Genomic DNA, 16,644 nt, shown 5'->3' on the forward strand with positions numbered 1-16,644 from the left:
GGAGCCAAAAGTCCATCGACATCTGATGGAACACAGTCTCCCCATCCATGCACTCAGTGAAGGAGGATTTGCAGAAGAGAAAAAGGTGTTTGTGTGTGTGTGTGTGTTTCTATTCCCTTCTACACTTACAAGATGCTGCTGTAGAGCTTGGCACTAGCATGGTCAGTGCTAGTGCCCAAGATCCAGGAATTCAGAGTGGCACTCCTTTTCAAGTACCAATGGGGGGATTGGCCTACCTTGGAGGGGTGTTATGAGGCTGAAGGTATATTGCCGAGCAGAGGCTCTGGGGAACATTTTTAGCAACAAGGCTTCAAGGAGGAAGAAATCTAGTCATTTGGACTGCTTGTGTCTGGCTTCATGGCCTGTCTTCCCTCCCTCCATATCCTGCCTTTGTTTTAGTGTGATCTGTTACTGGGAGGGTTCTTTGTGAGGCCTCCATAATAGATCAAGGAAAGGCATAAAAATGTATACATTGCTCTGCTTCCCCTGGAAGTGCTGAACCAACTGAACGGTGGGTAGCATCCTGGCAACTGTGAAATGAACTAAGCTTAGGGAATAATAGACATTAAAGGCAGGAGCCTAAAGACTCCCCAGTGGTTCATTTTGAGCCCTAAAATTGCACCCTTGTCCTGTGTTTTCCAAATGCAGATAGTGGTGTTCCTCGAGGAATGAATGAATGTGATGCTCTTTGCCAAGGATGCCTGTCAGAGATGCTGTTTCAAAGAATAATCTATCAGAACAATACAAATGACACGAAAGGGTGGGCTAAGTCACACCCTACGAGGGGAAGTAACTTGCTGTGACTAGCTAGGAGATGACTGATGTCGCAGAGGAGACAGGCTAAGATTCTCTGGGAGAGCTGACCAGACCCTAAGCATTGCTGACCCTTAGCCCCGCTGGCTGGGAGAGATGGGAGTTGCCAGCCCTCAGTATCTGGAGCTGTTGGGGGGGCGACTCTCCCAGAGCAAGAAAGAGTTACACAGCAGGCCAAGTGGCTTGAGCAGCTGGGAGGAGGCTGGAGCAGCCGGAGAAAAAGAGAAAGGCCAAGAGCTGCAGATGTGATTATTAGACCATGGCCCGGCAGGTTACTTCGGTTCTTTCTAAATAAACAGTCAGGAACATCTTGTAACCGAGGCAAAAGTGCCGCTTTTGCTTTAGTGAAGTTGATTGCTCCCTAAATGGCAATGCGTTCCCCAGCAACCCAGCAGTCGCCACCTGGGGGTCGGATGTGTATTGAAAAAACTATTGGAACTGCCCTAGAATCCCATTAAGCCTCTGCTTCTCGCTTCACCAGCAGCTTTCCCCTTCCTTCCCAGCTCCCATGGCATAACCTTGGCACAAAAGAGAATGCCTCCTGCCTCTCTCTCTTCCCCCCGCCACCCATTTTGGATGCTTCTTTGATCTTAACTGCAGGCGGAGCTCCTCCTTGCATGATAATAACAGGGTGGGGAACCTGTATGGCCCTCCAAAGGTTGCTGGGCTCCCATCAGCCCGGACCACTGGCCACGTTGGGAGTCCTGCTGGAGGGCCACAGACCGGACCCTCCCTGACCCTCAGTTGGCCATTTCAGATGGAGTCGTCCGACGGAAGCTTCTACATTACATTTCCCGCTCATGGCACTTCCCTTTTTAATTGTCTTTCTTTTACTCCCACCACCACCTTAGGAATCGATAAGGAGAACGTGGAGCTCTCCCCGACCACAGCACACTCCAGCAGTGGGAGGACGCGCCACGGCTCCGCCAGCCAGGTGCAGAAGCAGCGCAGCACTGGCAGCTTCAAGCGCCACAGCATCAAAAAGATTGTCTGAAGCCTTCTCCTTTCCCCTTTGTTTTCCCTTCCTTCCATCCTTGGTTTTCTAACGTGGCGTAAGTACTTCCTGCCCCACCTCCACAAGCGGTCGTGTCGCACTTAATTTCAAACCCTCCTGCCCACTCGCCCCGTCAGCCGTGGTGCCAGACGATCAACTCGCGAAACATTTTGTCTGAATTTATTTTGGATTTTCATTTCTGTTTTTTGCCACCTTTAAAAAACAAAACAGAAGCAGCAGCAGCAACAGCAACAACAACCCTTCTGTTCTTTTTCTTGTTTTTAAGCTGGTAATAGCCAAACTGTGATGAACAGAACCACTTTTAAGAATCTGAAGAAAGCAGGGAAATGACCGTAGGTTGTGTCGAAAGGCAGAAATCATGTCTCTCGCATTTCAGACACGTTTTTGTTACCTTATTGGGGGGGAGCTTGTTTGTTTGTTTATGGCTTGTTTTGTATCTAAAGGGGGGGAGTGTTAATATTCAATACTGTTTGCACATTAGAGGTTTTGATGGCCAGTGGACGCAGTCAGTATCCTGGTTTCCATCCCACATCCCTGTAGCTGTGGACATCCTTTTCCTGAGCTTAAATTGCCTCTGAGCACAAGTACAGTGCAATGAGTTTAACCAAGGGCTGAGAGTTTTTGCCCCGTCAAGGTGTATCTTTAATTATCTAGGCATTTCAGAGTGCAGGGTGTCTCTCTTGATACTCCAGAAAATAGCCTCCTGGGGGCACATGAACCAGACTGGAGGAAGCTGGCTGTGTTTGTCGAGTTTTCCTTTGGTGAATTTAGATTGCTCTCATATATATATATATATATATATATATATATATATATATATATATATCAGCAGCACTTCCATCTTGGGGGGGGGGGGAGAGAGAGAGAGAGAGAATGAATGAATGAATGCATCTGTGGGGAGGGGCACTTCTTTATTGTAGAGTTTGAAGGGACCACAAGCGTCATCCATTCCAACCCCTTGCAATGCAGGAATATTTTGCCCTACGTGGGGCTCGAAGCTACGACCCTGAGATTAAGAGTCTCATACTCTACTGACTGAGCTATCCTAGCTATTTCAATGTTCCGTCCCACTCCACAGCATGGCTAGGGTGAATGTCGTGATTGTGTGGGCCTTTCCTGCTCATTTGCCCTCCCCAACTGAGGTTCTGTATGGACTCAATTCGTTCCACAGCAGCTCCTGTATGGAAGCTCGACTGCAGCCATTTGTGCTTGTGTCACCTTGGGCTGTCGCTCCCACAAAGATTGTTACGGCTGCTTCTCATGTGATAACTCTCCCCCACCTTCCTTGCACCACGCAGACATAACTCATTGATGTTCCCAGTTAAGGAAAGGTGCCGCTAACAATTCCCAAGCTCCCTAGACTTTTATTTGGCTCATACCCCCTTTTTCCAAAATATCCACATTGCTCCTACTCAAAGTTTTACTTACTTTTAAAGGAGCAACTGCTGCTCTCAAACCCAGAGTTTCAGCTTTAGGAACCACAGATTGAAACAGCTTTCAGCCACCATGAAAGGCCTTGTTAAAATGCTATAGCGGCAATAGATATCTCTTCTGAAAAACCCATGTGGAATAAGGGCTAGGTTGTTGGGCTAGGATCAGAGAGATGGGGATTGAAATCCCCACTCATCCATGAAACTCGCTGGGTGACCCTTGACCCCCTCCCTCCCCCCCCCTCCTCTCTCTCTCTCTCTCTCATAGCCTAACCGTACTTCATAGGCAGTATTGTGAGGCTATATTAACAGGGGGGAAACATGTATGCTGATTGGGCTGGAGAATGGATGGGCCAAAGTCAGGCACTGAACTTTGTGGCTGAGTTGGGGTTTTGAATCTGGGTCTCTCTAGTTCTTGTCTGACACTCAGCCACTAGACTGCTGTGACTCTGTGTTGAGATTACCAGAGTCCCAGCAGCAACATGGATGATGAACGTGCTGCTTTGACTGGCTGTCCAAATGTGTGCAGCTTGCCTAGATTTTGGAAGCACAGATTCTCAACTTCTGAAAAAGCATGTCAGAAATGAAATGAAATGAAATGAAATGTATGTATTGCTGACATAATCGGTTATTCAGTGGCTTCAAAGGGAATAATATACATACAATTGAAACTGTACAGTGAAATTTTAATGCTGACTTTGGGTAAATCAAATTCCACAGCATTAGACAGAGGGTGCAAATGAATGGTCCATTAGCAAGCTATTAACATTCATTTAAAATGTCATGGGTTTTATGTGTATAAAACAACCTCTTTTGGTGTATTGATTCAGAGAGGAACTATTTTATTTTGTTCCACTCCTGGAACACAGTCTTAAGGTGCCAACAACAGTCTGCCAAATCAAGAAAGGTTTTTTTAATTTTTATTTTTCGAGGTAGAGAAAGGAAACACTCTTGATCATGTTGGAATTTCAGCTGAAATAGATTTGAATCAAGTGGGAAGGGTTAAAGTAGGATCAATGAAACTGTCACAGGTTAAAATCCTTAAAGTTTCTTCCCATTATGTGATCAGAGGAAATACTGCCTATTGCACCAGGTCACACCTGCATTGGGAGCTTTCCTGTTCTCATTGCAGTGTGCTGGAGTGTCAAATCATAAGTCTGAGAGAAAAATAGCACGACGTAGTCCTCAAGAGTCCTGTGCTGTGCTAACATCTCTCACTGGGCCATGTGTAGATGTTGCACCCCCAAGCCAAGGTCAGGAGATGTGCAGCTTGTGGTGCCAGAGGACTGGACAAGGTGGGTGAACCCTTGGCTTCAAAGGGAGCCCTGCGCAGAAGCCCCTTTAATCCTTTCCCCCCTCTGATGTATTCCTTTGTCTCCATCGCATACCTTAAGGGCTCACCCAAAGCTTGAGCCAGTAGGACCTCTCATGGCAGATGTGACAGAAACAGGGAGTGGCGGAGTGTAAGCTCTGAATAGGCACAGCTAATCCTCTGCCCAGAGGATCACAGCCCGCTAGCCCATTCACAGCAATGGTCAGAATTCCAAGCACACCCACCAGGTTTCCTTATGATAACGTCCATGTTTTAGGTGTGTGGCAGCTGGGGTTTGCACAGGCAGTCACTGTGAACAGCCAAGAGAACTCTTGAGGGCAGGGGGATACAGGAGGGGAGGTGGAGAAGCATTAACAGCAGTTCAGTAGGTCTTGATGTAGCCTCTAGGCTGCATCATCAAATCATGGGTTTGGCAAAACAGGCCAGCGAACCCAAAGTGGGGTTGGCAAGGGAAGTAATTTCCTTCTCTCTCTCTCTCTCTTCTCCCACCAGCCTGCCAAACATCAGGATCTCCAGACAATCTGACTTTCCTGGTTTCTAAAATTAGGCTGTATTATGTAAGCACTCAGTTTTAGAACTTCCTTCAGCTATATAACTTTCCAGAGGTACAAATCAAGAGAGTTGGAGTGAGGTCACTCTAGCCCTGCACCCCACCATTTTTAGTTCGCAGTTTTGACACTGCTTTTTCTTGCTGCCAGCATGCATCTTCCCTGGAAGGGGAGGCTAGTGGGATATTTCCAGATGGGTGTTCAGCACCCTTCTCGTGTTCTTTGCAAAGTTAGCCTTTAAAAAGGGGGGTGGGGATTGTTCAGATTCTAGAGAAACTGGTGAATTATGCACTCAAGGAATTGAACTAGAGCCCACATTGTCAGGTGCATAAAGTGTCGTCTTCACAGCACATATATTTACATTATATGTGCCAGTTGATGCATCCAGTGGAGTCAGCTTTAGTCCATGAAAGCTGATGCCACATTGTATGTTAAAAGCCTGTAAGAAGGCACAATTCGAGGTGATTTGGATGTAGTAATCAGCATGGGTCAGTTGGCCAAAGACCACGGGAACCTAGTGCTGTACACAGTGATAGTAAGTGAATCTGTTGCGTTCTTCGGCCATCCAAACTATGCATATTTCGAAAGAAATCAGACTCTGCACCCTGGAGAGAAACCACTACAGGACAGCAGAAACTCATCTGGGCAGACTTCCTAGAATCAAAAAGATAGAAAAGCTTGCTTTACAAGATGTGCTTTAGTAGAGCTGATTTCTGAACTGAGGTGTCTTAACGGGATAAGGGAGCAGCAATTCAGAGATGCTTCTTTCCAATGCAGAGAAGGTGGGTGCAGAGGGTGGCATGGATGGCTTTGTCCCTGAACCAAACCCATTTAGTGGCTGGTTTGCTCAGTGCCTTAAGTGTTTCTCTCATCCACTTGGTGAAAAATGTCCTCTCCTTAGCCACTGCAGCTGATTTGCCCTTCCACCAACCGTTGCTGTCTTCACCCTTTCTTTTTGGGATATCGGCTACACAACCCAGCGAACGATTCTGTGCTGTTGCTTTAAAAGAACACCTTCTCACGATTAGGTCCTGGGCCATTGGGGGCCATCTCATGTTCTCCAGGCCCAGAAAGCAGCAGACTACACTTCCCTGCTCTGGAGGCTGTGCTGCTTGCTGAGCTGCTTGTGAGTTGGTGGCATCCATGTGCCTTTAAAACAAAGTAGATCCATGAATAAATTCCTGCGTTAGCATGTTTAGACAAGAGAGGGACCTCTGGGAGTGTTTTCCTTTGCTTCTTTTTATTTTAATGGAACACAGGAAAGAGGTTCTCAACCAGAGGTGCCCCAGCAGGCTTTGACAGAGGGCTAGCAATTTGATTGTTGTGTTTAAATTTGAACCTTCTCCTAGAGGATTTCAATATATCATGTCGAGAACCAAGTAACTTTGACCTGCAGCGTAAGGTTGCTGCAGGCTGTGCAGCAGGGGCTATTCACCTGTGGCCCCGCAGATGTCGCTGGGCTTAGCGCTCCTACTGTCCCTGACCATTGGCTGGCTGGGGCTGAAGGAATACGGTGGCGTCTGCAGGGTCAACCTTTCCCCACTCTCACACTAAATAAAAGGAAACCAGTTTGACACTCCTCGTTTTCAAGCACGGGCTCCATGTGCACTATTAAGTACTGTAAAGTTGTTTTGCGTTGTTCTCTTTTTGTATTTTTTTAAAATCTTTCCCCCGATATTGAAGTTTAAGCCTGATGCATTTTCCTTGCGCGTAAAGAAGAATCCCTGTTAAATCCGCCAGTCTGTTAGGCTTCCATTCGCATGCACTTGCTTTCGATAACCAAGAAACATTTCAAAGTCAACGTTTTACGGGACTGAGCAGTGAAGATTGTGGCTGGTGCTCTTTTCCTGATGGGTTTGTGGGGTTTTAGGGCTTCTTCTCCCCCTTCCTCCTGCTTTGTTTCTAGTTTTAATTTCCCCCACGATGTATTAAAGCACGTCTTAATGTTATGCAAGAGACTCTTATCCACAGAAGTCACTTTTTTTGCATTGGCCACACACCTTTTTTTTTAATGCAGTATATTCACCCTGTAAATAGTTTTGTGTAAAATTTGACAGAAAAAAAGTATATTTACTACACTGTAAATACATGTGACAATATATTGTATTATTTTGCTTTTTTGTAAAGCAGTTAGTCGCTGTACATGTATAACATAATGACATTTGAATATCTTTTAGTGTTTAGTAACTGTTAACGTGCTTCTTTCCTCCCTGCTGTTGCGTTCTGTCATTGAAAGGAAGTGATGCTGTGTACTATAAACCTAACGCCATGTATTATAGAACTTGCTACTTCCCGTTGGGGCCTCAACCTTGAAGACTGGTTCCCTCTCCTCCTCTGTCTACAATCCTGTTAATATTTGTAAGTGCTTGTGCAAGGCATTGGGCGTGTGCCCCGCAGACTTGCAGACTTATGGGTGGGTAATTGGAGGTATATATATAAATATATAAATATATATTAAAATTAAAATAAACCTGTAGAGATCATGGTTTCAAGCAATTGTTGTTTACCCCCCACTTTCCCTCATGTATGTACTTCCCTTTTTTTGAAGTAAAAAATGTAAATTCAACCTGCTTTTGACTTGTTGGAGTAATTATTTGCTTGTGCGTCTTTAATGGTTCTAAACCCATTTTCATCACTTGATTTGGGTCGTGGCTCAGTCCTGAATCTAATCTGTAAAGGCTTCATCTGGGGTGTGTGAAATACTAACGGCAGAGCAGCCATTTCCCAAAAGCAATTGATCACATCTCAGAATAGGAGGCTATCTGTATACCAGGATGCTACAAAGCTGTAGAAAAAGTACAGAATATGGGTTGGGTGTGTCGTTGAAAATCTACTCGATATGATCCAGAGTAGATTCCAATGTATAGTTAGCAGAGTAAAAACTTTAAACATGTTGCAGGATTCCCAAAAATAGACCAGACGCGATATTTCATCCAGCAGAACTTTACTGCTACTGAAGGCAAATGAGCATAATGGTCACAAATCCAATACATTCAGAATTGGCACTGTCCGTAAATAATCCAGTTGCAGCAGACTTAACCTTACACTTACAATAACTTATAATAAATCTAAAACCTTAGCACTATGCTTACATTGTACAGAAAACCACACAGAGGGGAAAGAGTTAAAAAAAGAGAGAAAGTGAAATTCAGGCTCATTCTGGCCCTACTTTTATAGTCAGTATGACCTTGATGGAAAGAGATAAGAGAACCAGTTCAAACCAGCTGTACTTAGCTTCTCTGAAAGTATAACCCAAACAATCATGAACCTTCTGCTTGTTTCTCACACAGATAAGCTTCCAGAACCCTCCCGAATTTAGAATAGGAAAAATCTCTACACATCAGATCAATACTTTCTGTACTACTTTCTGTACTACTTTCTGTACTAAGAAATGCAAACTGACAGGATGCACAGTCCAGGTTTTTCTTTATGCTCTTCAAAGTTTATGCTCTTCAAGTTTTATGCTCTTCAAGTTTTATGCTCTTCACTTTATGCTCTTCAAGTTTTTCTTTATGCTCTTCAAAGTTTCTAACCCTTATGAGCGGCAAAGACAGCTTTGAAAGGTGGATGGGTCAGTGTATGGGATAATCTCAGAAGCCAGAGGAAGTAGGCGGGAATAAAATGTCAAAGCTTAAGGGCTTCTTCCCTTTGTATTAGCAAAACCAAAATGAATCATTCAAAGCAGTGAATGTTTCAGAGTAAATTATGTACAGTACTCTGGTTGGAGACTTCATGTGCTTCTGCTTACATGGCACAGAACATGGCCAATCATTTTTTTTAAATAACCACTCCCCAAAGACACATGCTAATAGGGGCTTCCAAAAGAGGCTTCTATGTGGCCTTGAGCTGAGTGCCTTACACGAATGGCTTCTGCTTCACACTTTTATACAGAGGTACCTCGGGTTACATATGCTTCAGGTTACATACGCTTCAGGTTACAGACTCCGCTAACCCAGAAATAGTGCTTCAGGTTAAGAACTTTGCTTCAGGATGAGAAGAGAAATTGTGCTCTGGCAGTGCAGCAGCAGCGGGAGGCCCCATTAGCTAAAGTGGTGCTTCAGGTTAAGAACAGTTTCAGGGTAAGTACAGCCCCATGGAACGAATTAAGTACTTAACCTGAGGTACCACTGTAGTACCTTTCATGAAACTGAAATGCTGGTGGTCAAGTGCTCTTAACACTTAGTTCCTGCCTACCATTGCCAAGTGTTCTTGATTGGCAATGGATCTCCAAAGCCTCAGATGAAAGCTACCTAGTTTTTTTTCTACCGTGGAAGAACCAGGAACTGAGCTTGGGACCTTGTGCATCCACAGGATGAAATTCCAGGTAGCAGAAAAGCTCTCCCATGGTTCCCTCTCTCCTCCCCTCCCAGTTCTGCCATTGGTTTATGAGGGGGGGAATTGCATTTGAAAATTATCAAAGGGGTGGATTGAGTTATGGGTGAGATGCAGGTGGCTACAAGGTGTCCTTTTATTCTACAAATCCATCTCAGTACAGTGGTACCTCAGGTTACATACGTTTCAGGTTACAGACTCTGCTAACCCAGAAATATTACCTTGGGTTAAGAACTTTGCTTCAGGATAAGAACAGAAATTGTGCAGCTGCGGCGCAGCAGCAGGAGGCCCTATTAGCTAAAGTGGTGCTTCAGGTTAAGAACAGTTTCAGGTTAAGAACAGACCTCCAGAATGAATTAAGTTCTTAACCTGAGGTAATGCTGCAGCCTTCTTGGGTGCTCAGGCTTCAGTTAAAGTCCAGTAAAAGACATCCCAAGAGGAACGCATGCGAAACTGACGGACAGCAGAGCCAGAGCACAGTCTGGGGATGCAGTGCCTCAGAATTCCACTAGGGGGCTGGAACCTCTCTGATTAACTGCCAAGACAGCTAACCAGAAGGGGGTGGAGCCAGCACTTTCGGAGGGAAAATAAAAGGAGCCATTTCTGAGAGAATGTTCAGATAGGGTTTAGTTTGAGAGGAGAGGGAGTTGGTTCTGGGTTGAAACAGCCACTCTGAGGAACATATCCAAAGCTAGAGAAAGGAGTCTCTGAGCTTAGTGTGAAGGACGGTGTGTGGTATTAGGCCAGGAGTTAACTGGGAGGCTGAGGCAGAAGAAGTAGAAGCTAAAATGATACAGTCTACTTAAGTCTCAGTCCAGTCAGGAGGGGAGAGATTCTTCTAGAAAGAGAAGACTCCCAAATCAGTTAAGAGGGGTGTGGTGATCTCCTGGGTCTGTTACTTGGAGAACATCAGGAGTAGGATTATCAAAGGGCTGGGTAACTGACAGAAAGTACCACCTTGTTTAAGAACCAAAGTATTAAGCTGCAACACCTGTGCAACAAGTGAGTTAAGGAACTGAAGTGAAATAACTGAAAATTAGCTGAGCATTTACCCTCTAGTCTAGCATCTACCTGAAGCGAAGTAACTGCACATAAGCAACTGAAGTTTAAAAGAAGCTGCGCTTGATTAGAAGCCCATAACATCCGTTAGATTCAGCAGAAATACTATTAGGTGAATGGTTTCCTGAAATAACATTATATCCTTTTTTTATCTATGTTCTGTTAAACAAATCTTTCTTACTTGTTCCAACTTCTGCATTAGTCTCCCAAGTACCAAAGTTTTCCCTCACACAAAATCCAAAAAGATAACCTGTGGTGGTTATTATAGAGTGTGTGTGCAGTTTGGATCTGCTGCAATTGGTATATAAGCGGTGGGATCTGTTATAGAAGCTTTTTCAAATCAGAGGTGCTGCAGAGCTCAGGAAAGTTTACTGGGGGAGAAAGCAACACACGTCCTTCACCCACCTTGCAATAAAGTTCAGAACGCCATGCCCTGCCAATCCTGACAATGAAGGAGGAAAATGGAAAATGCCTTTTGTGGGAGAAAGTGTTTGAGAACCTGCTGGGCAGAGTTTGGCACAGCTCTAATTCTGAGCGAGGTAGAAATTTGGGAGCCGGACTGTGCAAGTTAAACACAAGCAGTCCTGGAGCTCCCTCTGCTGACTACCAGATATCATTTCCACCTCACCCAGCAGGTGAGGGTGCCATTCCCTCACAGGGAGAAGCATTCACCACCCCACAAAGCCCATCGCCCAGTCCTTCCCGGCAATAATAATAATAATAATAATAATAATAATAATAATAATAATAATAATTTATTATTTATACCCCGCCCATCTGGCTGGGCTTCCCCAGCCTCTCTGGGCTGCTTCAAAAAAAATATTAAAATACTGTAATACATCAAACATTAAAAGCTTCCCTAGATTTTATAAGCCAGGATGGGCAAGGATCAATGGACAGGAAAGTGTCCGTAGGTTTTGCAGCTTAAATGTTGAGTTCAATGGTTCGACATTGATACATATCAGATACAGTGCAGGGTTAGCAAAATAATTACTGTACAACCCCAGGGCTGGGGGCAGGGAGAGACACAATATACATGCATACAGATTTTGTCTTTTTAACTAGGAGAATAACAAAACCCACAGTCAAAAACAGCCTTAAAATGCAGACAACTTTGACTCATCACTCCTTTAACAAATTTCGATGCCCTCAGGGATGTCCTATTTTTTTCTGTAGTCTTAAGGTTGCAGTCTTCAACTAAGATTTAAACATGAAATTAATCTAAGTTCCCCAAGTGTAAAGAAAGCACCTGAGAGATAAATCAGGATTTGTATCCCCATAAAAATTGCAGTCTTGAACAATGGTTGCAAACCTTCCCCCCACCCTACCCTCCATGGACCACTTGAAAATTGCTGATGGCCATGTTGGACCACTTTTTCTGCCTGCTGTAGCAATTGTAATATGCTGTATTGCAATTCCTTCCTTTAATTTTATTATATTACAATCTGAATTCCATATAATTCAAACTGTGAGACGATAGAATGCAATAAAAGAAATCTATCTTGTCCTTACCAACCAGATGCCCCAGTGGGAAGTCTGCAAGCAAGACCTGAGAGCAAGCCTTCTACATTTATTTATTTGAACAAATCATATACTTGCAGGACATCTTCAGGAGAAGAAACGGCTAAGAAGTAAACCCTACACGAATCTGGAGCAGAGTCCCTAAGACGGTTGGATGGCACCTTATATACCTCCTTCCTGCAACTCCTGCAGCCAATCTGGTGCCAAATATCTTGCTCAGTGGTTAGAACATCTACTTTGCATGCAGAAGGTCCCGGGTTCCATCCCTGGCAGTTCCAAGTAGGGTTGGGCAATGCTTTTATTCTAGAAAAAAAGGTGCCTGTGCTCACCATGAAGTTGTTTCAGTAAGTGCCATACCTTCTACCAGTGCTTTTCTTATTGGGGGGAAAAGGTGTCTGTACTGCATACTCTTGAGTACCCCCAGGGGGGGAAAGCACTAGGGTTGGGAAAGACTCCTACCTGGAATCCTGGAGAGCCATTGCTCCCAGTCTGTGCAGACAATGCTGAACTAGATGGACCAATAGAATGAGTCAACTTTTGCAATACCTCAAGGACCACCTCTCTCCATATGAACCTATCCAGACCCTGGGATCATCTTCTGAGCAGTGGCGTAGCGTGGGGGGTGCAGGGGGGGCCGGCCGCACTGGGCGCAACATCTGGGGGTTAGGGTTAGGGGGCGCAAATCCACGGGTTAGGGGGCGCAAATTACTTGCCTTGCCCCAGGTGCTGACAACCCACGCTACGCCACTGCTTCTGAGACCCTTCTTTGTGTGCTCCCTCCACGATAGATTTGGAGGCTGGCAACACAATAATTGGCATTTTCAGTGGTGACTCGCTGAGGAATGCACTCCCTCAGGAGTTTGGCTGGAGTCTTCATTATACATCTTTAGGCACCAGGCGAAAACGTTCTTCTTTAACTAAGCCTTTGGCTGATTGACATCGAAGGGCCTTTTAAAGTGTGTTGTGGAAGGTGGATTTTTGGGTTGACTTTGTTTTCATTTTCATTTTTATTATGTATTTTGTGTTTTTTATATTGTGATTTTCATGTTCCACCCTGAGAGCTACAAGTATAGGGCGGTATACAAATTTAAATAATAATAAAAATTAATAGGTCTCTCATTAACCCCACCCAGCATGGCCAGTGGTCAGGGATGCTGGGAATTCCTATACCCAACAATGCTCAAAGGGCCACAGATTTCCCAGCCCTACCAGGGAGCATTCTTATTCAAAACAGGGCCACACTTTATAGATGTTGAGCGGGTGTAGGTAGGTTCAGCTGGTTTGTCAGGCAGTGAATCCCATGCCCTGCGGGATAAGCTTCTCTGGCTGTGCAAGAGAGTTACCTCCTGCCTTTTCTGCTGTGGCCTGTTTCAGCAGGCAAGATTGCTGGTTTTGTCTTCCAAAAAGGCCTGAGATGGAAGGTTGCTGACTTTAAAAAAAAAAAAATCAAGGGTGTTTGCCAGTGTTATGGAAAGAAGGCAGGAGAGCACATGATATAAGAACACGCATTTTGAAATATTAAGTACAATTTGTGGCACAGACAGGAGCATTGGCTGTGATGGTTTAGGTCAGGGGTCAGCAAACTTTTTCAGCAGGGGGCCGGTCCACTGTCCCTCAGCCCTTGTGAGGAGCCAGACTATAATTTGTTGGGGGGGGGGAGTGAACTAATTCCTATGCACCACAAATAACCCAGAGATGCATTTTAAATAAAAGCACACATTCTACTCATGTAAAAACATGCTGATTCCCGGACTGTTCGCAGGCCAGATTTAGAAGGCAATTGGGCTGGATCCAGCCCCCAGGCCTTAGTTTGCCTACCCATGGTTTAGGTCACATTTTTAGTGATCTGAGACAGGTTGAGTCAATTCCAAATTTGTGGAGTTATTAAGAGAGATCAGAGTTCCTCCACCCAAAAAAAATTAATTTACAGTAGGCTTTCTTCTGATGTCAGAGTCACAAAATCACCAATTTTGCAAAATGGGAGGTCAAGCCCTGTGTTGCTTTGGGTACAATCCTATAGGGAACCTCCTATTGAATGTTCTGGTGGGAATCATAAGTGAGATACCCATGCAGTAGAATTTGCTCCCAGTATCAGCTGCCATGTAGAAGTAGACAAATGTTAAGATAGTTTACTGTTGTAGAAGATAAGGCTCAGCAAAACAATTCTGGATGTACAGCTTGTAGGCTTTTGCAAACCCAGATATAAACAGATACACACAAGTACAAAGTATCTCTGCTGCTCTAAATAAATTCAGCAATTCAAGACACAACATTGGACTAACAGACAGACTGCAGACTAACAGACTATTTTGCTGACGTGCATTAATCACAGATACAGTTGGGGTACTGGGCTGTTACCATAGCAACCGTCTTGGATGACCTTGCACCTGTGATTAGCTCCTTCATGGGATGATTTATGCTCATGAAGGAAATTAACCCTTTCTCATGTCCAGTTACTCCAGCATGCTCTACCAAGGGAGGTTCCACCTGTATTCCAGTTGACTGACTACTGCTTCGTAGGGTGTGATCAACTTGTATGCATTGTGTGGTGACATGTCAAGAGAGTGGTTTTTATTAATAATTTTGTATTTTACTGATGTGGTTATTAGAATGGAATGCTTTATTGTGTTGCATATGGTTGAATTTTTATATGCCTTTATTATTATATTGTAGATTGCCTAGAGATGACCAGTATTAGATGATCAAGGTAAGATAGAGCCATAATTTGGTAGCTACATTTAGTCAACCAACCAACCACTTGATTGTTCTGTCCAAAGACCATGACATGTTGCATGTAATCTCAATAGTGCCACTACACAATGCAGAGCTTTTGGTGTCTCTGAAAAACAACCATACCCAAATCTCCACCCTCTGTTGGCCCACCCACATGTCTCCCTGATACTTCTTAGAATTATTCTTTGTTATATTCTGTTGCCCATTCTGCCTGCTCATTGAGAAGAGCCAATGCCTATTGGAAAGCCTTAGTCATGCATATGGGTAAAAAAAGCAGAGGATTAGTTGGGAACATTTGCAGCCCTCCAGAGATTGTTGGACACCAACATGGACTCAGGGATGTGGGGAGTTATAGTCCTGCAACATCCCTCATCCCTGATTTAAGACCAAAGGAAAATCAACAGGGTTAAAATAAGGAGAGACTATATCTCAGAGGTGGGGTGCATGCCTTGCAGGCAGAAGATCCCACATTCATTCCCTAGTATCTCCAGTTAAAAGAATCAGATAGTACATATTGGAGAAAGCCTCATGTCTTCTTGAAACTGTAGAGGGACCAGTTTGTATGCCTAATTCATTTACTCTATGATTGCCTATCTTCTGATGATTTAAATGCAAAGAAAGTGTGTGTTCTTTTGGTTAAAGATAAACTAAGGGAGGAACATAATTGCCCAGCCATGTCAGTAGTTGAAAGCTTGCCCCAGAAGCGGCAGTGTGCACATTGGCAGGCTCCATGGTGCCTTAATCTTCATGCACATTCATTGACCCTAGGGATTATGCACCCACTCTCCAGAGCAGAGCAGTGGCCCTCCATAGGTTGCTGAAATACTGCTGGCTGGGACTGATGCAGTCCAACAATGTCTGGAGGACCACAGGTTCTCCATTGCTGCTCCATGGGCCATGTGAACGGGAGCTGGTCCCTGACAAAGGACAATGGGGAAGGATACAACCCCAGTGAAAAAGCACAGAGTTTGCATGCAGAAAGTTTCACATCCAATGCCTAGTGTCTCTAGTTTAAGAAAACCAGGAAGCAGATGATGGAATAATCCATGTCTGCAACCCTGGAGAGCCGCTGACAGTCAGAGTAGACAATACTGAACTAGGTGGATGATAGGCAGTGCTTCCTATGTTCTTATTCCTCTCTCACATGCTATGAAAAGACTATCCCTGGGAATGTGCAGAGTGCATTTCTCCCACTGAGTCCCTGCAGCTGACTCTTCTCCCGTCCTCTCCCACTTACACACAGCTGGAATCAGCTCCTCTGCTATATTGTTTGGAACATCAACTACCACACCCTTCACCCCCAAATCAAGTGCAAATATATTTCATTAGGAAATAAGTTGACAAGACCTGCTCAAGCGCTGAAAGGAAACCTACCTTAACCCAGATCCTAGTGGCTTCTGCTGAACAAACCCACCTCATAAAAAGAGTGGGGTTGGTGGAACTTGAATTTGTGTGCATATTTCCCTGGCACAAAGGGCAACAGCTGGGCACAGCAGGAGTTTCATTCTCAGACAAATAATCCATCTGACCTGCTTTTTGCTCTCTGTTCTCACTCTTAGAAACCACACTCTGGCTTTGATTCTGCTATAGCAGTGGGTTTGGGGTAACCTGGTGCATCCCTTCAAAGCATTTAAATGACGAAATCAGCAGCCATGCACCCTGGGCTTTTGAAGATTGGTAGTGCCAGGTGAGCAATCTTTCCCAGCAATGGGCAATCCACAAGAATGAATGAATGAATGAATCTTTATTTACGTCAGCCATCGGCCATAGCAATAAAACAACAATACAATATACAGTGGTACCTCGGGTTAAGTACTTAATTTGTTCCAGAGGTCCGTTCTTAACCTGAAACTGTTCTTA

The 16,644-nt window shown here is 44.5% G+C and overlaps 2 protein-coding genes across 7 annotated transcripts in view; both read left to right on the top strand.

Annotated features, from left to right (window-relative positions):
- The window catches only part of NF1 (neurofibromin 1), a 159,691-nt gene extending 151,981 nt beyond the window's left edge, over window positions 1-7,710 (top strand). For all 6 annotated transcript variants that reach the window (XM_081890099.1, XM_081890101.1, XM_081890102.1 and 3 more), the window contains one exon: window positions 1,665-7,710. In XM_081890099.1, the coding sequence (XP_081746225.1) occupies window positions 1,665-1,807 (143 nt within the window). In that variant the 3' untranslated portion in view covers window positions 1,808-7,710. The remainder of the gene's footprint in view (window positions 1-1,664) is intronic.
- A 6,023-nt stretch (window positions 7,711-13,733) lies between these two features.
- Window positions 13,734-16,644, top strand: part of LOC309357841 (A-kinase anchor protein 1, mitochondrial-like) — a 31,054-nt gene continuing 28,143 nt past the window's right edge. The window contains exons 1-2 of the mRNA XM_081890396.1: window positions 13,734-14,758; window positions 16,344-16,471. The gene's annotated coding sequence lies outside the window, so the exon portion shown is untranslated. The remainder of the gene's footprint in view (window positions 14,759-16,343; window positions 16,472-16,644) is intronic.

Source organism: Podarcis melisellensis (assembly GCF_964234715.1).
Source record: "Podarcis melisellensis genome assembly, chromosome: 15".
Lineage (NCBI taxonomy): Eukaryota > Metazoa > Chordata > Lepidosauria > Squamata > Lacertidae > Podarcis > Podarcis melisellensis.